We start from the raw sequence: 26,113 nt of genomic DNA on the forward strand, positions 1-26,113 counted from the left end.
TATCTTCCAAATCATGGCTGATGAAAATCAAGACTTGATGTACAGCCCCAGTGAAGGCAGAATGGGAAGCCCCAGTGAAGCTGCTCTGCTTGCACTAATGGAGAAGACTGGCTACAGCATGGTACAGGAGAATGGACAGAGGAAATTTGGGGGGCCCCCACCAGGTAGATATGGGAGGGACTGATGTACATCATAGGCTCTATCCACGCTACATAAAAGATCTTGAGACGCATACTCGAAACCGTTCTAGTTAATCCAGCACAAAGTGTCAACACTGAAGTAAAGTACTGTTTCATGTTTAGTTGGGCTTAGTGCACACACACACTATTAAAATAGTTCGATTACAGTTCCTAGCAGCACAATGAACAGTGGAAGTTAATACAGTAGTATCCCACCATGCACTGTATTTTATTTTAAAATAATGTGGAGGGTTCTCGTCAGTGCTATAGAGCGTAGTGGGCCGCTACGTTGCTACCTGGAAAAATGACGCTGTATTCAGGCCGTTACACTGTGTTTTTAGTTTGCATACAATACAATAGTATCCCACCATGCACTGTATTTTATTTTAAAATAATGTGCAGGGTTCTCGTCAGTGCTGTTCAGAGTAACGGGCTGCTACGCTGCTACCTGGAAAAATGACGCTGTATTCAGGCCGTTACACTGTGTTTTTAGTTTACATAATTGCCAAAAAATAATAATAATTCTCTGAAACATTGTTCATTATTCCTTTATGTGAGAAATTGTTTTGTTTAAAATACTTATTTCAGCTCTCAATATTCTTCAATGGGTTGGTTGTGACAGCATGTTCTTTGGTGAGTGTAATGTATGCGACACAGAGATGAGATTGAACTTCACTTATTATAACATTCCCCACTGTTAACAGATAAGACTAGATCCTGGGTGCGCCACTGATACACCGCTCTGTAACAAGCAACAATGTTGCAAATCTTTATTATTATACCATAACTACAGTGGCTCTCAAAAGTATTCACTCCCCTTGGACTGTCCCACATTCTATTGTTTTACAACATGTAATCAGAATGGATTTAATTAGGAGTTTTTGCCACTGATCAACACAAAAAAGTCCATAATGTCAAAGTGAAAAATAAAATCTACAAATTTTTCTAAATTAATTACAAATATAAAACAGAAAATAATTGATTGCATAAGTATTCACCCCCTTTGCTGTGACACACCTAAATAAGCTCTGGTGCAACCAGTTGTCTTTAGAAGTCACATAATTATTTGAATGGAGTCCACCTGTGTGCAATTAAGGTGTTTTACATGATTTCAGGTTAAATACACCTGTCTCTGGGAGGTCCCACAGCTGGTTGTACATTTCCTAACAAAAATTACATTGTGAAGACGAAGGAACATTCAAAGCAAATCCGGAATAAGGTTCTTAAAAAGCACCAATCAGGGGTAGGATATAAGAACATTTCCAAGCCATTGAATATCCCCTGGAGCACAGTAAAGTCCATTATTAAGAAATGGAAAGAATATGGCACAACTGTGAATCTGTCTAGAACAGGCTGTCCTCAAAAACTGAGTATCTGGGCGAGAAGGGCACTAGTCAGGGAGGCCACCAAGAGCCCTATGGCAACTCTAAAGGAGTTACAGTCTTCCACGGCTGAGCTGGGAGACACTGTGCATACGGCAGCAATAGCCTGGGTGCTTCACAAAACTGGCCTTTGTGGGAGAGTGGCAAAAAGAAAGCCATTGTTGAAAAAAACTCACATCAGATCTTGGCTAGAGTTTTCCAGAAGGCATGTGGGAGACTCTGAGACCAAGTGGAAGAAGATTCTATGCTCTGATGAGACCAAAATAGAGCTTTTTGGCCTCAACGCTAAGTGCAATGTTTGGTGCAAGCCTAACACCGCACATCATCCTGAGAACACCGTCCCTACCATGAAGCTTGGTGGTGCCAGAATCATGCTATGGGGATGCTTCTCTGCATCAGGGCCTGGAAAGCTTGTGAAGATAGAGGGCAAAATGGATGCAGCAAAGTACAGAGAAATCTTGGAGGAGAACCTGCTGAAGTCTGCAAGAGACCTGGGACTTGGGAGAAGATTAATTTTCCAGCAGGACAATGACCCCAAACATACAGCAAAAGCCACACTGGAGTGGCTTAAAAACAAAAAAGGTCAATGAATGTCCTGGAGTGGCCAAAAGCCCGGACCTCAGTCCAATTGAGAATATGTGGAAAGAGTTGAAAATTGCTGTTCACCAAAGGTCCCCATCCAACTTGATGGAGCTTGAGCAATTTTGCAGTTGTAGTTGCAGTGTCCAGATGTGCAAAGCTGGTAGAGACTTATCCAAAGAGACTTATGGCTGTAATTGCTGCCAAAGGTGCCTCTACCAAATATTGACTCAAGGGGATGAATACTTATGCAATCAATTATTTTATGTTTTGTATTTGTAGATTTTATTTTTCACTTTGACATTATGGACTTTTTTGTGTTGATCAGTTGCAAAAACTCCTAATTAAATCCATTTTGATTACATGTTATAACACAATAACATGTGGAAAAGTCCAAGGGAGGTGAATACTTTAGAGAGCCATTGTATTCATGTACTGCATAATCTTTTACATTATTTTGACTGACACGGTTTTCTTTCCACTACAGAACATTAAAGCAAAATTGTGCCAGTAGACAGTGCTATTAGTGTGTGTTAATATTAATGCCTCCCTGACCAACCACAGCTCTAGTTACACAAGATTGTACTAATGTGATTAATAATATTAGTAGGATTGTACAGCTGCTATGTTTAAAATTTTTTTTTTTTTTTTTATTGTGTTCTTTCACCTGTAAATACTGACAGTAAAACACTGCACTGATTCTGACATAAAAAATTAGACAAATTCTTTTAAAAATAATAAATGTGTTTATTATTATTTTATTAAATTATTCCTCTTTCAAATACACTTTGTTACTATTTCCAAAATATATTTTAACACATTTTAAAGAGATAGAAAACAATGGGGGGGGGGTAAAAAAAAAAAACCCACCTTAGCTGTGATCTTGAAGCTGCATGTTTCTGGCTTGCCATCTGTGAAAATGTTCTTTTGTGACCAGAGGGTATGTTTGAAACCATGACTGCTTCACGTCCCTGTGACTAGTATCACAGTCATATTTTAGTTGTGTGCTTGGGTGAATGGGTGACTGGTATTCCTTGGGCTGCATCTTTTGGAATATGATTCTGGTAATTGGTCTGCAAAATTTGTTTTATTTATTTTTTCTTCCCCGTTTGGATGCCATGTGGGTTTTTTTGTTTGTTTGTTTTTTACAAGCAGCGCCGTCCGCTGATTGTTTCTATTAGCGCCTCTGTGACATGCATATGTTGTTACGTGATCAAGCCAAATGGCTTTCATTTGGCAAAATGAATTCAGACTAAACCGTTTGTATTGACTCATCTGTCAGCACACGTTGAATGTGCTGGCAGTCTTACACAAGTACATTTTTCAAAGCCTTCGCCACCGTGGCGAACTTCGGGAAAAATAGTTGAGCCACAAGGGAAAATGTTTCACTTGTGGTGACATGGCAAGCGGCTAGCGGGAACGTAGCATAACAATCTGGGTTAAATAAATAAATCGTTCAGATGAAGAACAGTAACGTGTATTCCAAACAGTTTTGAGATATTCAGACTTTTATTTTAAGGTCTTTAGAAAAAAATCTAAACTTACAAGTTTTACAATAATCCTTTAGCATGACTTCAGTTTCCCATAGATAGATTTATGAGGGTTTTAAAACATAACATGTGGGACACAGTACATGTCCAGTTTTACTTGCAATAAGTGGGAAAAAACATTTAAGTTGTATATTCCTTTATTATGGAACAACAGTGACAGAGAGGTTTTCCACTTATTAGCACATGTGTGGTCAAATGTAAGTTACGTCTTTGAATGGTGTAACAACCATATACATTGGAACAATGACAACAAACGCAAAACTCCACAATCACATGATCACAGTAAAGTTTATTCGAATATTTAAAATGTGAGATGATCCTTATTAGTATAGTTTTCTTATCAATACGTAACCTATGTTATTTTAACAACAAATAATAAAGTACAACTCACATGCAGAAACTACTACTATGCAGTAGGCTACAATTTAAAAAAAAAGTTGTGAATTTAAAAAAATGTTTAGAAAACCTAATATTTACGCTATTCTTGAAAGAATAAAAACAACACTAATTATATCCACATAATCGTAGGCTATTTTAATGTTTTGAAAGGTAAAAACAGGTTTCTCAGTTTGACAGAAACGATAACACTATGGCAAAAATCTAGTTTCCCCTCAGCGGAATGGCGTACATGGTAGGGAGTACGTCAACCTATGACGCAGACTCTGCATCTATCAGTTTACAACCATAGATATAGAATATTATCCTGACAACTACTTCCACAAAGAGTAAGCATGTGCATGACTTGTCCTGGCTCGCCTGCAGGGGGTTTCGAGGATCTCCGTTTCTTTCACCTCATGGCCCCACCCTCACTGCTGCCCCTGCCCCACCCCCGCTCCTCCCAACAGCACGCTGTGAAAAATTCCTGGTAAGAACACTGATGTGTTAAGCCCCATATAAATAGAGGTCCGTATTGCAAAAAATAAATAAAACAAGTATTTTGGAAAAAGTAAATGCGAACACACACACACAAGTAGGACTTAAAGTTTTTGGGTTTTATTTTTAATCAGGTGACGTCCCTTTAAACAAATTGAGCTGATTCTGTTTCATAATTAATCTCAGAAAAAGCTGTTAATTACAAAACAATCTTTGCTTTTACCTTCATATCTTGCATGAGCCTACTTCTGGTCCCTTTAATTTTATTTCAAAGAGAGCTGAAGGCAGTTGCCTAATTTAACGTTGAGTTTTTGTTATTTTCTCCACTAGTTTAACAGGTGTCCTAAGCATAACAATTAATACCTACTGCAGAGTGTACACTGATAGCAAGCCCTTCAGATGACTGCTCAGAGTATTTCGCCAAACCACAAAGCATTTTGGGATATTGGAGGATACACAAAAAATGTAGTTTGGTATTACAGTGTCCACACTTCTGAGAAACCGCACTACCTAGTGCAATCTAATTTAGAAACGGACTCGAAACTACCGCCTGAGTTGGTCTTGAGTCCAGTATTAAATGCTTTGTAGTGTGGACGCGAATCGTATTTAGCACTTTTAAGCTGGTATAAAGGAAACTAATACTGTTTAAAGGCATACTATGGACTTAGTTTGCTTTATCCTAAACCTTAGTTTGCTTTGTCCTAAACATTTTGCAGTATTAAAGTTTACTCAGTGATCTATAGCTCTCTAGGTGTACTGTTAAAAGTGAAACACTAAAAACATTAAATACTTTCAAAGTCTTTGGCTATGACTTCATTAAAATGTCAATGTGAATTAGCAGTTATGCGTATCGAAAAATGCAGCAAAGCTTGTGTGCATAATCAGAAAAAAAAAAACTATTTCTAGCAAAACAAAAATGGCCAACATGGTGAAAAGGATTATGGCTAATTATAATGGATTGTCTGTTGGTTTATTTGGTGGAGCTGGTATAAACATTTCAAAAACATTTATTTTAACTGAAACATAGCTAATGACAATTGAAAAAAATAACTAATATATTTAGTAAATAAGAGTTCTGACATCCATTCAGTTATTATCTTGAATTTGCAAGATCTCCTTTGTATTTAATAGCCTAATTTAATTTTCCACAAGTCTGGGCCATACAGTTATGACCAAGTGTTTTACATCACCCTATAGAATTATCAGATTTTGCCATCTTAAAGTCAAATGAAACCTGCTGAGTAATATGTTACGCTAACATATTGAATTACATACTGCGTTGTAGTTTTCCATTTACTTTACAAGAACTGACAAAAATTGAAAAATTTGACATTTCAAAATCTAACCTGAAATACTGTAGTACTGTAATGGCTTCCGGTAGATTTTTTATTTATTTGTATTTTTATAGCTCTTTTTATACACAAGTATCTAAAAGCATTGTACAGTAAGTACATATAAAAATCAAACCACAATACATTTGTAAAACATCTACCACAATCATACCATTTAACCGGTAAACAGCCTAGCTATCCGGTATATAGTCTGGGTGATCCTAAATGTTAGTCAGTGCTCGAAAAGAGCTAGGTGTTTATTTTGTTTTTGTTTTGTTTTTTGTAAACAAAAGTGCACAACCCCGCTAAAACTGCAAGTTCCTTTGTCGGATCAGTGGTTTTTAAAGGGGCAATGAATTCGAGAGTTGCATTTCGGTTCACTATATATGTATACACACACTGTAAGACTTTAAATAAACGCCCCAGCGTTTATTTGCAATATTTGCTAATAGCCTGGGCGACTGTTTGAGACTCAGTGTTTATTATGTAAGATCATTAACATCTGCACATACTCCCTGCACACAACCTTATAGAAACGACATAAGTAAATTACAACATTCCAAAACTTAATTAAAGGTTGTGTATGTGGGTAATAACAGTTTGTATTGTAATAATAATAAAAACAGTAAAATCCACTAGACAGCCCTGTAAATATCAGAACACAAGCATGTATTAAGTTAGGTTTGCTGCACAATAATAAAAAACTAAAACAAACATGGTTTTAAAATTAATAAAAACAATAAGTATCAGCTCTATTAACTTTATATTAATATTATATTTATTGTTTACCCTCAAAACGTGTACATTGGTAAGTATGGACAATCGATGAAAAATTAACCAGCAGCGAATCTTCATTGCAAAACAACCGCATGAAATACTGTGTTAATACAAACAATAAGTTCATACTGTTAGCCCATGACACACTAAAAATTGCTTCAGACTGTTTAAAGATGAACAGTAAAATCAATACAATTAAGTTTTATCACAAAGTCAAAGCAAAAGTGCCAAATCTGTTTTTATAATATGTACATTGATAAATAAGAATGCTGGAAAAAGAGCAAAATATGAATATTCATAGCAAGATTCAATGCAAGAAATACTGTTAATATAAAAAAAGAAAAACCTGTACAAATACACTAAAAGGAAACCCTGCTAATATCAGAAAACAAGATTGTATTTTACTTACTTTCAGCACGCTCAAAAAGGCTTCACAACTGGTTTTAAAATGAATAACATCGCAAAAAAAAAAAACTACACATTGTCTTAAAATAGGTTAAATTCAGCGTTCTTATCATTCATTCTGAGCCTCGGTATCTTCATCGCTGTTGAAATACAACTTGGTAAGCTCGCTGTACAGCCATGTGTGTATTGACTAGAACATTCAGTATGACGCACATCATATTATTTATAATCCTCTGTTTAAAAGAGGGATGGCTATAATGTGTCATGGACAACAGCTGCAATGTCATGGAAAAGTCACGGAAAATTATTCTTAAACAAGGATGGGAACTCGGATTTCTCCAAGCACTAAATATACACACATGCAGACATAGGTAAATATTAGGGGTGCAACAATTAATCGATGAATCGATCCTTAAATTTCCAGAGCTTCGATTACATATTGGTGAATTAATGCATCAAATTAGAACCTGGTTTGAAGTCTCCTGTTGCTGGTTTGCATTAAAACCTGGAGTGTGTGACAGTGCTCTTCTTTTAGTGCTAGTAAGGTATATTAGCGTGTTGCAAGGATACACACTTTAGGCCTTTACGGTTGCGTTGGACAAGCCAAATCAAAAGTAGGCCTGTCGTGTTTACGTTTTCTTGATTTAAAAATTAAGGCAGGCGTTTTTTTGTTTTGTTTTAAATCGATTAAATCTACTTAACATCTGATGTGGGTGTACGTACAGGCTTTTCAGTTAAAAACTCTTCTTTGTAAAGTTCTTTGTATTTCTTGTTTTTTTGTAATCAGAAGTGTTCTAATTTATAGAAGTTGTGCCTTGTTCTTCATTTTGAAAAATAAAATGTCAGTGCATTTATTATCAAAGAAGAAGAATTTGTGAGGTTTTAAGAAGAAATGCGTCATATGGCTTTTTCGTTTTTAACGCCAATTTCTTAAAAGTCAGTTGTATTGCTACAGTGTCAAGGATGATGCTTGTGAAGTTTGGAGTTAGTCAAGTACATTGTTTGTCAACTGACACAGGTTTAAATTTCAAATGTAAATGTATAACGGGCAGCCATCTTGTTTTATAAAACATCCCCATTTTTACATATTTGTATCCCATTGTTACTGTTACTGGGATGATAACTAGTAAGTTTGGAGTTTGTTGGACAAACGGTTTTCAAACAGCAGCAGTTTGTTGTTAGGGGCATGTTTCGATAAGATTTGTGGCAGCCATTTTGACATCAAAATTTATCACAACAACTTCTGCTTCGCAAACTTGATGTGGGTTTGGATGCTGATGATATATGCCAAGTGTCAGATCAATTGCTTCACCAGTTTCCAAGAAGAAGATTTCGAAAGGTTTTATCGAAAAATGCGTCACGGCAGCATTTGCAGGGGCACAGCAGCACCGTTTTTTCAACATCTGACAGCCAGTGCATCCAGCTTGCTACCTGCCAAGTCAGAATCTGATCAATCACACAGCTTCGAAGCAGCAGCAGTTTAAAGTTCTGGGGGAAAAAAAAAAAAAAAAAAACTAACATTAACAATAGGCTTCCCAATCCTTGCTTAGAAGCCTAATAATGCAGTAATATAAAACTCACTAAGACAAGAAAACCATTTTATAAAAGTATGTTTTCAGTCAAGACTTAAAAACTGTAATGGTCCCAGCTTCCCTGGCAGATGCAGACAGAGCATTCCACAATTTAGGAGCTTTACAAGAAAAAGCTCTACCTCCCATGGTGATTTTGTTAACCCTAGGAATAACCAGTAGCCCTGATCTCAGAGTATAATTCGGAAGATACAGGGTCAGTAACTCTTGCAAATAACAGGGTGCTAATCAAAATCAATTCTATAGTCCACAGGGAGCCAGTGCAAATAGTCCAAAACATGGGGTAATGTATTCACGTTTCCTGGTTGTAGTCAGAATTCTAGTGGCTGTATTCTAAAAAAGCTGCAAGCAAGAAACCACCCGTTTTCAGATACCAGAGAAAAGTGCATTTTAATAGTCAGTTATTGATGAAACAAAGGCATGCATTAGCCTCTCAGCATCATGTATGGAAATATTAGGTGTAAGCTTAGCTATATTTCTCAAATGATAATGATACTGTACTTTTGTAATTTTCCTAATGTGATTCTCCAATGATAGATCAGGATTAAAGATGACTTCCAAATTTCTCATTTCTAGTTTTAGTTCCAGTGAGAGACTGTTGAGGTCTAACTTAAATAAATTGATGTTCTTTATTGATGCTGTGGGCATACAAGCATGACCTCAGTTTTGTCACAATTCAACATTAAGAAGCTCTGTGACATCCCAACACTTCTCGTCAGCAAGGCAAACAGCTAATAGCACATGATGTTAAATAAAAGACTAAATTATGTACTTTTTAAAAAAAAATGGTATTTCTATCATAAAATTCTAGGTGATGGAAAACTTTTGGCCATAGCTGTATATTTTGCCACATCTCAACAATTTTAGTGGTTTAGTACTTCGACTGTCTTCTTTTTTACCACCCTTTTTAACTTGATACACTGCCACTCTCACTTAATTGCAGTAGATGCAGGTTAGATTGGTTTTATCCAAAGCCCATTAGTTTTAGATTATCTTCAGTTTTAAATCCAGTCAAACACTGCAGGGTCAAGTTGAAGAGGGCAGTGAAAAAAACATCACTAACTACTGGTCAACTGAAAATGGTTGAAAAGTGTGGAAAACCAGCTCATACCATTAAGCTTATTGCCAGCATTACAAGTTGCTATACCTGTCAGTAAAATATTGCTGAAGCTGTGGAAACACCACCATCTTGTGGCTGGGATTGAGATGTAAATGTAACTTTCTTTTATTAGCAAACATAGGGGTAGATGTAAGTATAGGCGCAGTGTAAATAATTGCGGATGCAAAATTTAAATTGCATTGTGGCCAGGCAATTATTTTGCACTGCACCCTATGTAAGCTTAAGAGTAATGCAAATTACTTAACACGCACAAATAATAATCCGCAATTATGATAATGAGGGTCTCAATGAGCGCATCAGTCTATTTAGCGGCCGCACTTGCAAAGTTAGGAGTACAGAGAGCAGTAGGCACTGTTTTACATTTGTGGAGCATGAAAATACAAAAGGGCAGCAAAGTCCTCTTGGTGCATGGAAAAGAAAAGAAAAGTTTTCTGATGAGCTGATAGTCCTTATGGCTGAGGTCACTTAGCATGAAACTGAGTTGTTTGGAAAAGCCTTAGCCAACATCAGTTATGCTAGTATCCTTAATAAATTATATGTATTGGCCTGCCTTTTTTAGCATGACATCCAGAAATGTGCCTAGCACACTAGAAATTCCAACTGTGGTCTGAAAGGAACCAGTGGCTAAGTAGAGCAGATAACACAGCACTTTCACATGTTCAGGGACATCGGTCCCTAGATTGACGCTGGGGTCTGGCTTATCCCAGAATTCAGCTATTAGGTCTAGGATGACCTGCAGAGTGAGACGATAACGTTTAGTACTGCATCCTCCGGCATCCCGCACAAAGTAACCCTGGGATTGAATATGCAGGTTCTTTTTCGTCTTGCCCTTCTCCAAACGTGTTCCTGCCTCTCAACAAGAGCCAAGTGAACCACAGCAGCCACCCTGTAGCAAATGACAGGTCTCTGCAGGTGTGTGCTTTTATACAGCTCTTAGTTAACTCACTTCTACAAGGTTTGCACCTTGTATAAGAGGTGTACAGTTTTTGGAGGGTCAGCAATTGCCTAAGTGCAAGATAAAATCCTTACATCACATAATGTTTGTGCCCACTTAGTATCCAGATCCTACCTAATTCCATGCTCTTTTCTTCATTTGAATGCATTTCAATATAATTGTAATGGATTAATTAATGATGGCAAATACGCCGCATTTTTACCGGCTTGTAAATTCAGACTTTACGGCAGCTAAACACAATTTACGGCAGCATTATGATTTGCACCCACAAATCACTTTGCACATATCCCATAATGTCAATCTTTTTTCACAGTACGTGAGGGTCATAGACTCCAGCTGTTTTGAAATACAAATGACATTGCATATTTAACCTCTATTACATTAAGAGTAAAACCCACATTTTATATTAAGTGTACATTTAATATAAAGTCACACACTTGTGTTTTAATGTAATAACGAAAAACTTGTTTTATGAGTCTTACACATAAACAGAATGTCTCACCCACTACTGGTTTTATTGCTGTTTTTTTTTTTCTTTATTTCAGGCTGGGAGGGCTCACCTCCGCCTCGTGGTTGTGAGGTATTTGTTGGTAAGATCCCTCGTGACATGTACGAAGATGAACTGGTTCCAGTGTTTGAGAGAGTAGGAAGGATTTACGAGTTCAGGTTAATGATGGAGTTCAGCGGGGAGAATCGTGGTTACGCGTTCGTCATGTATACCACTAAGGAGGCTGCACAGCAAGCCATTCATATGCTGGACAACTTTGAGATTCGCCCAGGGAAGTTCGTAGGTGTGTGCGTCAGCCTGGATAACTGCAGACTGTTCATTGGTTCGATCCCGAAGGAGAAGAAGAAAGAAGAAATCCTTGAGGAGATGAAGAAAGTTACAGAAGGTGTTGTGGATGTCATTGTCTACCCGAGTACCACAGACAAAACCAAGAACCGTGGGTTTGCATTTGTGGAATATGAGTCTCATAAAGCAGCAGCCATGGCTAGGAGGAAGCTTATCCCAGGTGCTTTATTCTGAAGTGTTTGCATTGATTATATGTAGGGGGGTAATGATTCATTGTGTGTCGATGAATCATGATTTTTTTTACATTATATATTTTATTGTAACAAGTATGTATCATTTGTATTGAAATACAAGACCAAAAGCAGAACATAGCTCATTGTAGCTATTGGTTCTTGAATGAAGAATGAGTGTGTTTTATAGTTGGTCTGAATACATACATTCCCTAACTCATGTAATATTAGTCATTTTAACAAAATAGTTCCTCAGTAAATTATCATTTGATTTTGTGCATCATGCAATGTTATGTATCGTATTGTGACATTAGTGCATTGTTATGCCCCTAATTATATGGTATTGATAGATATGACTGAAGTGTTTGAAACAGAAGTGCAGAAAAGAAAATATTTTTATGTAACACTTTACGGTAATGGTTGCAGATACAGAAATCCAGTTTTGCTTATTCCTTAAATCAAATAATTGAATAGGTAAAGTATTCTTTTGGAGAAGTAGCATTGCTTGTATGGAAAAAAATACATAAATAAAAATATTACAGACAATGTTAGTGTCTGTAATATTAGGTGGGACAAAGTTGGTGCTGGATTTAGGTTGCTAGTTTTCAGCATTGGAGGTAAAATATTACAAATGGATGACAAAAAAAAGCAAAGTATTTTTCGGCTGATGATAGTTTCAAGATATTTCCCAAAGAAATTACATGCAGAATGAGGTAATTGTTTTGCATATCTTAATGTGTCTGGAGAAAATACGATCGATCGTTATTTAGCTTCAGAATCACACATTAAACAAAAGGCTACTACAGAGGCTGGTGAACAGAACTTAAAATAAACAGCTTTCAGAAACCAAACTGGAAAGTCAGCCCAGACAAAAACTATTTCTGTCTGCAAGTTAAATCAGTACTACACGATCGAGCACAGCCACCTCGCTTCAACCTGTTGCTTACTTTTTCGCAGTTGAAGTTTTTAGACCCGAATAGCCATGTTTTCTTTGTTTTGACTCGATACTAATAAAATTAATTATTGGATGGAATAAATAACATGACAACGAACATGCTGCATACATTGCCTTTATTAAAGTATGCCAGATGTCCTTGGGTAACTGAGTTTTTGGTTAGTTTCTAATCGATTTCCACATCTGTATAATTTGGCAAAACTTTGCCTTAACTTCCAACCAATTCAGTGGCTGGAACGTGCAGTCCCAATGTATTGGCAAGTCAACTGCAGGGGGATGCTACATGCTTGCCTTTAACAAATGACAGCACTCTGTTTTAGTAAGAAAGCAAGTACCACTATTTTTTTTCACACTTATTAACCATTAATCATTCAATTAAGGCTCCAACCACATTCTCACATTGATGTATGGCAAATTTTAACCACCTCGCTACCAACCCTATATTCCCAACGCACACAAATATACAATTTACATTTAAGGCTTTCGCCCTACCACAGCAACTTACAGAGACTTGGGGGTGAACTATGCATCGCAAATGCTGCTGCAGAGTCACTTAAAATAGGACTTCGGTTTTGTTCTTGTTTAAAATATTATGTTGCTTTTTTAGATTCTGTCCCATAATACTGCATTTGTTTTTTAGTTGTGAATTGAGTTGTTACGCCATGTTATTGAATTCAAGTAAGAATAGCTTTTTTTTTTATTTTATTTTTTTTTCCAGGTCATGAGAGACAATTTTAAATGCTTCCAAGCCAAATAGTTTCACAGTGAATGTATACGTAACATAGATGTTCATTGGCACTAGCTGTGTTTACAATGACTTGGCACCAAGAATAAAACATTGTGGAAATGCATGTTCCAAGCATGGAGCACTTAGAGGGGGTAGGCCAATGCCATTTTGGCACAGTTAACATTGTTCCATGGGTCAAAATGCATCAAATTCAAGGACCAAATTAAGTTGTCATCTTAATGAGACAGAAATGTATCCAGAAGCAGGTTAATCTGTTTGTACTGGTTCTGCAATTAGAAGTTTGTTGTAAACCCATGTCAAAATAAAAAAAGGACAGTCCAGTGGGTTTTTTTCAGGAATAATAGTGCTGCTATCACAGCGTGCTATCTTTATTTTTGGTGTAAACTTAGCCACTGTCAGCACTTTTAAATTTATGACTGAATTTACAAAGCTTCATGAACGCACTGTTGCTCAGTGAAGTGAAAGTGTTTATTTTTTTTGTATTCAGGCACCTTTCAGCTGTGGGGACACACTATTCAAGTAGATTGGGCAGAACCAGAAAAGGACGTGGATGAAGAAACTATGCAGCGGGTGAAAGTGCTTTACGTGCGTAACCTGATGATTTCTACTGCAGAAGAGACGATACGGAATGAATTCAGCAAATTAAAGACTGGTGCGGTGGAGCGTGTGAAAAAACTGACAGATTACGCATTTGTGCACTTCTACAGTCGAGATGACGCCATCAGCGCAATGCACTTCATGAATGGGAAGAGCATTGATGGTTCGAACATTGAGGTGACGTTGGCCAAGCCAGTCAATAAGGAGAGCAGCAGGAGATACAATCAGAAAGGTCAGGTAAGCCAAAACCCTGAAGGCTTTCTGTTCCAAAACAAAGACGATGGGAACCCCACCACTCCCACACGACCACTGAGCCTGCCAGCCAGACTGAACAGTCATCACAACCCCAGTACCCCTGAAGTAGAGAGATACGTTTACCCATTTTTCCCAGGGATCAACCTGGTTGCAATAAGCATGTATTCCTTAAAATTGGGTCATTTCTGCTCAGCAGTAACACGTCTAGATTACTACTGCAGCAAAAACAATTGGGCACCACCAGAGTATTATCTGTTCTCCACAACGAGTCAAGATGGGAAACTCCTGTTGATCTATAGGATTGTTATCACTGCCACTCGCAGCAGTTTTATGCCAGATAAACTCTGTACCATTCTGGAAGATGCCAAAGAGTTGGCTGCACAGAATGCACTGTGGAATTTAGGTGAGTACTTTGTGAAAAGTGTATGATTTACATGTTAGATTATATTATTTAGAGTTCTTAATGTTTTTTTTTTTGTAAATGTGGTTGTGTGGAAAGCATTGGTGGTTCAGGAAAAAAAAAACTGGTAGAGAAGCTGCATCGTGTTTGGCTGTTCTTTGCTTAAACACTATGGTTTTAAACAACATAACAAAAGTGAACCTTTTAATACGTTAAGTAATACATTAAGTTTTTCCAATACATGTATAAAATAACACAGTACTAATGAGTTGATTTTTACTACAGATCCACAGATTTAACACCTATTATTTTCTTTGTTAAAATAATTTTACTCAAAATAAGTAAAAGGAAATATCGATCAGCCTGTAAATAGGCTGGAGTAAAAATCCAGTTGAATAAATCAAATAGTAATGACTTTTTTGTGTTAATGCAATACTGGGTGGAAAGAGCATTATTATTATTGTTGTAATGCAAACTATTTTCTAAACTATTAAGGTTCCACAAGAAGAACAATACAACAGTGAATATATGATTGTTGAAAATATGCAATATAAAGATTAAGGGCCGGACCAAATCAAACCCCAGTCGCTCTTGCGAAAGAGTGTTTATGCGATAATATTGCTAGTTTACATATTGCATTTTCTTGATCCCAAAACCAAAACTAGCCATTTCCAATCCGTGTGCGTAAGGGGCGAAGACAGATATCGCTTTTTCAGAAGCAAAAGTAGGAAGGCACAGAACAGCAGCTGTCGACCAATCACAGCTTACGGTCCAGACCTTCCAAAAGAGGGGGAAACAGGATGAACACTACGGAAAACAAACAAAGGTAAGAGTGATTGTAAAATAATGAATATACGCGCAAAACCCTGGTGTGTGTGTGTGTATATGTATATAATATTAGTAGTATTTTTCTTACAGGCATTTAACGTTGTGTGTGTTTTTCTACAGTTGTTTTTTTGTGTGGTTTGTTTGTGTGTATTCCCTATGCAGTTGTTTCCTGGAGTTTTGTTTGTTAATGAGTTTGTATTCAAAAGTTGTTTACAAGATTGTTTATGTTTTGCTCAATTGCACAGGTTGTTTTGTAGATGTTTATTGTATAGGTTATATCTACGTGTACAAGACGCTAATGAGAACAAAACCAACACATGAATACATATTTTTCTGCAATCAGAATCAAGTGGCGACATTGTAAAGCTAGCATAACCTACAATATGACGTTTGTTCATATGTAGTTGATGTTAGTAGTAGCAGTGGTGTGGTTAAAGCATTTATCCAACAAGGCACCTTACATACAACAGTTGACAATGAATATGTAGTACACCAGTTGTAACAGTACAAGCAATTAGGTTTGGGGCCCATTCCTATTTTCCATTTCCAGTTCGGTTTTATAAGCAAATCCAATTCTAATACAGCCTATTCCACACAGTTACAATTCCAATATAGCACAGGGTTAGTTTACTTATAAGTAGGAGTTTGAATAAAAAAAATTAAACTGCAATTGACCCCACCCCTTCAAGTAAATGGCAGCATTTCCAGAAAATCACTGAAACTATTTAATTATACAAACATATAGCATATAGGGTGGTGCACACAACATGAGGATCTGATTTCATTATACACATGCATACATACAACCTATGTTCTGGGGAGTAACTATTCACGAGTATGCTGAGTGAAGCATGCATGCTTTCTGTACACACACTGTACAAGCTGTGAAATACAGCAGTTTTTTTGTTTTTCTTAAAAATATTTCCCAACATAAAACCAATGTCACCTTACAATAATTGATTCTGAGTTTCAGTGTTTAAAAATAAAATATCAAACAGAACAAAATTTCAATGTACCATTTGTAATTCGGTAATATGAGAGAATTGGTCAGGGGTCTGAATACTTTTGCAAGGCACTGTGTGTGTGTGTGTGTGTGTGTGTGTGTATATATATATATATATATATATATATATATATATATATATATATATATATATATATATATATATATATATATTTATTTATTTATCTGTCAAAACCAAAAACAAAGTCTTCTTTCAATTGAAATGTAGCTGCACTCACAGAAGATTAACATTAAACTGTCTGGTCTGTCACATAGGGCCAGAGCCACCTCTGGAGGAAAGTTCCAGCACTCTGCCACAGACCGAGGAGCCTGACACTGGACTCAGACACCATCAGCAATGAGGGCAACCACGAGCACCAACTAGAGCCCAGAGTGCCATCCACAGCCGCCTCCACTGCCTCCACTTCCAGATGCAGGGGTCCACCTCCAGAAGACGAACTGGCCCCCATCCTGGAAAGACAGGAGCATCCCTCCAAATATGTATAAAAAAAATGTTATAGTTTAATAAATGTTCTTTTGATATACATTTGTAGTGTTTTGTTGTTTTTTTTTTTTTTTTTTTTTTTTATAAATACCTAATATTTAAACACCTATTTTTTTTTTTTTTGACAGCCTATTTCAAAGTTCAGTGTAATGCTTAGGACATGTTGGAATTTGAGAATATACTGTATCATGTAATAATTATTCTGGCACAGTTTGTGCATAACATATTTACATAAAATAAAATTTTGCTGGCGTTTTCTTTGGCCCTGGGAATAGGTTCCCACATCCTCCTCATCCTCAGATCTATCACCTCCTGCTGCCTCGTCACCGGGATCATGCCGTTCCTCAGCAAATGGATGCTCTGGTTGCTGGGGAAAGTTGGCCTATTGCCTTTTTGTGATTAAATGATTCATATATGGGGGCTCGCAAAATCGCTACCCCGAAGTTCCGGGACAACCAAAAAAATCTGTCGATCAACGTCTTTTTTTTTGGCTGCTTGCCCGATGGGCGATCTGTTTTTTTTTTACTCTATAACAAGATAACTCTCTGTGCTTTAATTAAACATCAGTTTCTCAATCGAGATTCCGCTCACAGATCATCCCGGTGAAACACATTTAGAGGGATCTATGTTTTTCATTGATAATGCTTGAGTGATTTCTGGAGTGACGTACACGTACACATTGCTTGTGACCAAGTCCCACGAGGATTGCCCTGTGTAACACCCCTGACAACTCAAGCAATCCTATCTAGTCAGCGTACTGGTATATGTCACGTGAATGTCTGCTCAGTGAAGCAAAGTGTAAAACGAACACTACGACAGCCAAAATATTTTTTATATTGAAGGCTATGATTTGTTAAAGTTACAGACTGGAATTACAAGCGATAATTATTATCAAATACAATAGTTATTATCTCTGACTCAGATTTAGCACGTAGCATGTTGACATCTCTTTTTTTCTTTTCTTTAATGTGATTAATAAAATGTACCAGTAATTTTATTTTAAATGTATGGTACTTGCTTGTAACTTATTGAACCGAGTGCAGCAACAGTCTAGGGTCCAAACCATCAGCCGAGTGTAGATATACTATTTACATCCTCGCTATATGGTCTTCGTTATACGATTAAATACTGATTTTAAAAAAAGATAAAAATCAAACTGCTGCTGATGTTGGCTTGTACAGCTCTATTTAAACAGCGAGGCAACATTAGAATTTTGTTTTATTTTATTTTTAAATAAGGAACTAAGATTTCAATTAACATTTACATTTGAAACAAAAGTGAAACTTTGTTGATACGCTTTTTTTTTGGGGGGGGGGGGGGTCGTTGTACTGTGTTCTTTAACGAATACGATATAGCCAGAATACTGGATGCAGCATGCCACAAATAGGTACTGTACTTGTAATTCTGTTTTTATTCACAATCTCATTATTATTATTATTATTATTATTATTATTATTATTATTATTATTATTAGTGGTAGTATTGACAAATACTGTAAAAATAAAGAAAATCAAAGCATAACAGTACTAATGTGAATAATTTAGCTAATGCCTTTATCCAAGGTGACTTCCATAACTTACTCCAGCAGCTTATGTTGTTCATTTTGGTTTGTCCTTTTACTATAGCGAACAAAGGGCTTTGGGTTTATAGGGAGGGTGTACTGTATTTAGTATTTGACATGACACTTGCACATTTTTTATATATAATGTGCACACATTTGCTATTTCATTTTTGTTTTTCACCTCCCATAGTGTTCAGCATTTAACAGAGAGTATAAAGAAGTTTGGATCAGAATCCAATATCATCCCTCACAAAAAAGTAATATACTACAAGTATACTTGTGCCAAAATTGTCTGGTTTTAGTATGCTATTAGTACCATTATACTATCCTGTTTTGGTACTATACTTGCAGTATAAAACTTTTTTATTTTCTTTTTGTAAATAATACAACGTAGTTCTTAAATGTTGGACATTTCTTAGATTGTATCTTCTCTTTTGCATACCTGCATTGTCTCTTGCTAGATATGCACCTCCAGAATCTGACAAATACTTTTAGTAAACCAGGAGCAACTGTGCTCTGGTTTAAAAAGGTATAATGCTCTGCGGCTGCCCGCCTATGTGGATAACTATCACAAAACTAGTAGAAACTAACTAAAACACAAGTCTGGGAAAAACAAATAGAAATCTGGAAAAAGTCTGGAATTTAGATGTTGAAAAAGTGTGAGAACCCTGATATACTGTACCTATATTGAGTACAGTGTATTTTGTACAAATCACACTCCATAGGTCAATTATGGGCAACTTGACATTTTTTGGACAACCAAATGTGGACAATGGACTATGGACAAAGGGCAAGTACAATTACCAAAATTTTGCGAGCCCTGTACATTCTTTATTAGCATTCCAGTTTGGTTACATTTGCTTTACTCGAGTTTGATGTGGTTCATTGTAATGGAGCACTGTGCCTTTAAGAAATGAAAAATTAGAACGAAAGTAGGTGACGTCACAGCTTACGAGTGAGTGAGCAGTACTACTAGCCTACATGCCCGTGGACTTAAAAATAAAGTTTGTCGTGGACACCACAAAGACAAGAAATAAAAGAACATATATCTGAAATGCCTTACCATCACTGAAAGACATTGCTCCACGCAAAACTATCCGTGAGTAGAAAAGAGTTTATTGTTTGTACGCATTAAAGAAATAATACATATTGTTTTATTAAACATTTAACTCGAACTGGTACAAAAAAAGTAGTAAAGAACAAAACAGTCTTGTGTGTGTTTTGTTTAAGGGTGCAGTAATAGGCATAATACATATAATAATATTTGATACTGTAAATTATTATTTTTTAATTATTCAGTGTTGTGTGCAAATGTTCAATATACGAGGTCACTGGAGCATCTTTAGGCATGTGCTGTTTTTTTTTTTTTTTTTTTTTTTGAAAATATCAGGATGTTTAGTGTTATTTTTTTTACTATTTGTTTAATACGCAATAGTTTCCAGAACTTTGAAGTTGACTATAAAATCTAGTCCTGCGAAAGTCTTGCAATGTGATTTATAGCTGGAATTGAGTAGATTTGGTCGGGCGATAGCAAGCCACTCCCCCTTCTCAACCAACTTGTAGTCACCAAGCGATAGCTGCTTTTGAAGGCCGAAAAGGGCTTGTTTTGGTCCTGCGAGATTTCACTTGGAATTTTTCTTGTGCTTTATTACCGCGAATGCTTTTGCATCCTTGTTCGCTAAGACCAATCAAAAGCCCTAAATCCAGTATTACACACTACACATTAATGCTGAGGAAAGTTGTACTTTTCCAACTCGCTGTGGTGGTTGAAGTTATTAACATAAAGAACTTTACATGCACAGCAGTATGATCCATAAGTAATATTTGGATCCTATGTATTTTTAAATTTTGCAGTTTTTTCCTCATGTTTACAATATATTGTGCCTATGCTATCCTTGTTAACCATGGTTTTTACCATGTTTTAGTACTCTGATTCCTAAGCATGCTGAGCTTTATCATATTTTAACTATTCTTTACTACTAGCCATTCAGTTGAGTGTTTTAGTACTTTAAATGTATCAGTTGGGGTCAATTCTGTTTTTCAATTCCAATTCCAATTCAACCTCAATTCAATCTGGTCAATTCCAATTCCACCCATGAATACTCAGTTCAAATTCCAATTCCAATTCCATTTAATTAATTTCAATTAAATTCCAATTCCAGTCCATGAAATAATACTATAATTGTGTAGTTAAGCATAATAACTCACATTCATTTAATATGTATGTCTTTATTATTTTATTACAACTGTTCATAATAAAGTATATTGTATAACAAAGAAATACAGATTTTTTGTTTTGATTTTTTTTATGTTAGTAATGCAGGTTATTGTATACATTATAATGTACATGTGTATATCCAAGTAATATGAGGAAAAAAGACAATGTTCTCTACAGATGTACAACACTGTCCATGTGATACTTAAAAAAAAGTCAAATCATCACATTACCATACAAAATACAGCATCAACATAACAGTTTATCTTATGAATCTTATTTTTTCATTCAGCATTTGTATTCAAACATGAACATTGTCATGGTTACACCGGATAATCATAAGTTCGTCAAATTTCAGATCTCTTAGCTTACACCGTTCTGGCCTGAATACTTTGTCTGCCACACAAAAAATTCCCTACAGGTGCTGAAGAGACAGGTATGGTGAGATACAGTGCCTATAGAAAGTCCACACCCCATTTCCAAATTTTCACCTTTTGTTGCCTTATAGCCTGGAATTAAAATGCATTAAAATAGTTTTTGTTTTCTTCATTTATCTACACATCCTACCTTACAACTTCCAGTGAAAAAAATATTGAATTTTTTTTTAGAAAAGTAATTAAAAATAAGAACCGAAATAGCTTGGTTGGGTAAGTGTCCACCCCCGTTGTAATAGCAATCCTAAATTAGCTCAGGTGTAAACAATCGTCTTCAAAATCACACACCAAGTTAAGTGGCCTCCACCTGTGTTAAATTGTAGTGATTCACATGATTTCAGGATAAATTCAGCAGTTCCTGTAGGTTCTGGGTAGTGCATTTCAAAGCAAAGACTCAACCATGAGCACCAAGGCACTTTCAAAAGAACTCCGGGACAGAGTTGAAAGGCACAGATCAGGGGATGGGTATAAAAGGCCTTGACTATCCCTTGGAGCACGGTCAAGATGATTTTTAAGAAGTGGAAGGTGTATGGCACCACCAAGACCCTGCCTAGATCAGGCCGTCCCTCCAAACTGGATGACCGAGCAAGAAGGAGACTGATCAGAGAGGCTACCAAGAGGCCAATGGCAACTTTGCCAATTTTGCCTGTATGGTAGGGTGGCAAGAAGGAAGCCATTACTCAAGAAAGCCCACCTTGAATCCCATTTGAAGTATGCAAAAAAAAACACTTGGAAGATTCTGCAGCCATGTGGCAAAAAGTTTTGTGGTCTGTCGAAACTAAAATGGAACTTTTTGGCCTAAATGCAAAGCGTTATGTTTGGCGCAAACCCAAAGAACACCATCCCTAGTTTGAAGCATGGTGGTGGCAGCATCATGTTATGGGGATGTTTCTCATCGGCAAGGACTGGGGCACTTGTCAGTATAAAAGGGAAAGTAAATGGAGCAAAATGCAGACATGTCCTTGAGAAAAACCTGCTGCCCTCTGCAAGAAAGCTGAAACTAGGATGAAAGTTCACCTTTCAGCATGACAACGACCAAAAGCACAGCCAAAGCTACACGAGTGGCTAAGGATCAAAAAGGTAAATGTCCTTGAATGGCCCAGTCTGAGCTCCGATCTAAATACAATGGAAAATTTGTGGCAAGACTTGAAGATTGCTGTCCATCAACACTCCCCAAGGAACTTGACAGAGCTTGAACAGTTTTGTAAAGAACAGTGGTCAAATATTGCCAAATTTAGATGTGCAAAGTTGGTAAAGACCTATCCCAACAGACTCACAGAGTTGCTGCCAAAGGTGATTCCAGCAAGTATTAACTCAAGGGGGTGGAGACTTATCCAATCTTTCAGTTTTGTGTTTTTAATATATAATTTTTTTCTCAATAAAACCTTTTTTCCCTTTAACAGTGTGGAGTATGGTGTGTAGATAAGTGAAGAAAAAAATCCTCATTTAAATGCATGGAACTTTGAGGCAGAGACGCATCAAAATGTGAAAAAAAGTTCAAGAGAGTGTAGACTTTCTACAGACACTGCAGGCAAGTTGTGCTAAGAAAGGAAACTTGTTCTGGTTTTCCTTCCAGTATGCTAGACCGTTAGCATCTTTTGACTGGCATGGTTGGCTCAAGTAGTTAGTGACTTTGTCAGAAGCAGCTGTGCTTGGTGGAGTGGGTGGTCATGTATGAAGACATTTTCACACGTTTCTTTGGTGGGGGGAATCTACTTTTGGTGACAGAGAGATGACCTTGTTAGGCAAATGTTCCCTGATACTGTTGGCAGCATTATCAGTTATTATGTCAGATATCTTGTTTGCTATGTTGTAGCATGTCATTCATTTTGAAGATGTTTTCTGCAGTGTGTTTGCCCTTAAAACGCCGACAGGCCAACATGACACATTGTAGTGCATAATCCTGAATAAAGTGGCCTGTGATCCCAGAAAATCACCTCATGTTCCTGCTCGACCACAGATCTATGGTTAGGCAGATGTCTTGAGCTTGCTGCATTTGACTCCTGGTGATCTTGGACGCAGGCAGTGTGCTGAGGAATAAGTGTCTGGCTGATGTGTTTCGTACTGGGCATGGTTAATCAGGTTCAGCCAAGCTGAGGATGTTGCGAAAGTCTATGCTGTCTACAATAGACAGGGGCAGGAGATCATTAGCTATGAAACTAACAATGCTGTCGGTCAGCTTCACTTAGTGAGTGTCTGTGGCCTTCCACTTGATGGTTTGAGGGTTTTTTTTACAGGGTTGTATTTACAGTATAATCGTAAATCTTGAAAAACTACTCACTTCTAAATCTTTTGTAGTCATTTTTGTATTACTTTAGTATAAATACATGTTAATTTGGATTCATATGTTGTTTTTTTCTGATTTTATGTGAACGAAAAGACACACATTTGCCCGTTTTCCCATTGGAAATAGTGATATTTCGAAATATCACTCTCCTGGTCACAAAAGCAAAGTTTGTGGGGAATAATAGCCATTTTCTATACTTTTGAGGCATAAGCAATTAGGAAATAACACTTACTACCCAGGAACAAAAATTGTGTTACATAGTGTTATTTATTAATGTAATTAATTTGTCACAAAACATGACTTATGAATTATGACATCATGTACTTACTTGAAGGTGTCTTGAAGCTGGAGGCTACTCTTGTTGAACTAGAGACAGATATACTGCAGTGCTTACATGTAGCACAGTGATTTCCCACTGCACTCGGCTCATCAAAGTGATCAAGGACTGAAGTCTAGACATTGTACCTGTATGCTTATTATGATGTAGTATTTTTTAAGGGGCTGTTCAATAATCAGTGGTTATGTCAGTGCAGAGTTCATACACAAGAATCAGGTAATCATCCAAAAAAGGGTCAGGGCAGCCAACAGGGTTCTCAAAACAGTCGAAGGTCATACATAATAAAGCAATCAAAATAATCAAAAGCACAAAACAAATCTCTCCCAACAGCACCAAACTCCTTTTACTCCCTTTCACTAAGAGGCTGTCAACTGTTCTTTATATAGAGCTGGTCATTACCCTTGATTTCATGCATGTGTGCTGACACACACACACACCTTGATTACCTGCACAGGATTCTGGGTGATGCATCATGACCATGCCCCAAGTTTTACCAGTTGATTTAACTCAGATGTACTTGCAAGCAGTCGTCATATTGGCAGATGATAAAGATATGGGGCATAATGCCATGACTATGGTTTATACTTATATAGTGTCATACTAATTGACTCACATGTCATGAAATGGCTATAAGTGATCCATAAATCTGAAGCTCATCTTCTAATTGGCAACTCAAGCTGAAATCTGCATATCAGTTATGACAACTGTTTCTGGTGATTGTGTTATGGACATACAAATGTGTTAACTTGAGGAATAATACAGCTCTTAAACTTTTCATTATCAAAACGCACAAAGCTTTGCAAATTTTAAGTCATTCTTAAAATGAATATTTAGCCAATCAATTATACATTCATCCAGTTCAGCACAATCAATATTGATATTGATTTACTTAGATTCTGGTATAGTAAGCAAGCTTGTTAAATTTGCACGCGACAAAAATAGGAGTGGCAAACACTTGGAGCAGCGAAGGTCATTCAAAATGATCTAGACAAGATTCAGAACTGGGCAGACACTTGGCAAATGACATTTAATAGAGAAAAGTAAGATACTGCACGCAGGAAATAAAAATGTGCATTATAAATATCATATGGGAGATACTGAAATTAAAGAAGGAATTATGAAAAAGACCTAGGAGTTTTTGTTGACTCAGAAATGTCTTCATCTAGACAATGTGGGGAAGCTATAAAAAAAGCCAACAAGATGCTCAGATACATTGTGAAAAGTGTTGAATTTAAATCAAGGGAAGTAAAAAACTACAATGCATTAGTAAGACCTCATCTTGAATATTGTATTCAGTTCTGGTCACCTCACTACAAAAAGGATATAGCCGTTCTAGAAAAAGTGCAAAGAAGAGCGACCAGAATTATTCTGGGTTTAAAAGGCATGTAGTATGCAGACAGGCTAAAAGAATTGAATCTTTTCAGTCTTGAACAAAGAAGACTACACGGCGACCTAATTCAAACATTCAAAATTCTAAAAGGTAATGACAATGTCTACCCAAGGGACTTTTTCGACCTGAAAAAAGAAACATGGACCAGGGGTCACAAATGGAGATTAGACAAAGGGGCATTCAGAACAGAAAATAGGAGGCACTTTTTTACACAGAATCGTGAGGGTCTGGAATCAACTCCCCAGTAATGTTGTTACAGCTGACACTCTGGGATCCTTCAAGAAGCTGCTTGATGTGATTCTGGGATCAATAAGCTACTAACAACCAAACGAGCAAGATGGGCCGAATGGCCTCCTCTCGTTTGTAAACTTTCTTATGATGTTTTTTTTTTTTTTTTTTTTTTTCAATTCAGTGAAATTTAACTGTACAAAAATGGGTGGAAGTGAGTGGAGTTCAAGTGAAATTCATAAATTCTGTTGCTTTCAAACTTAATTCCAATTCCTTAGCTCTACTATGTTTCAATTCCAATTCAAGAATTGAATTGGAATTGACCAAAAAATTCCAATTCCATTTGGAATTGACCCCAACTCTGATATGTATAGTAGATTGCTTAATTTTTACATTCTCCATTTTTTGATTTTCAGATTGCACTTTTTGTGGCCCTACATCACCCAATAGCCTTTCTCCTGGTACTACTTCAAGTAACAGTTTGCTTCCTTATGGATGTAGACCTTGCTCTTACCCAAGCTTCCCACTCTCACCAGCTCTACCTGTGGTGAATGGAAGTCATGTTGGACAGAGATTATTCATCTCCAATCAGTCACCGTTCTTTTAA

The 26,113-nt window shown here is 36.7% G+C and overlaps 1 protein-coding gene across 1 annotated transcript; it reads left to right on the plus strand.

The window, feature by feature from the left end:
* Positions 1-26,113, plus strand: rbm46 (RNA binding motif protein 46). Its single transcript, XM_041272140.1, has 4 exons — positions 1-164; positions 11,286-11,753; positions 13,954-14,721; positions 25,923-26,113. Exons 1-4 carry the CDS (start codon positions 14-16, stop codon positions 26,111-26,113), a joined length of 1,578 nt encoding a protein of 525 aa, XP_041128074.1. The 5' UTR covers positions 1-13.

This window comes from Polyodon spathula, chromosome 2 (assembly GCF_017654505.1).
Source record: "Polyodon spathula isolate WHYD16114869_AA chromosome 2, ASM1765450v1, whole genome shotgun sequence".
In the NCBI taxonomy this organism is placed as follows: Eukaryota; Metazoa; Chordata; class Actinopteri; order Acipenseriformes; family Polyodontidae; genus Polyodon; species Polyodon spathula.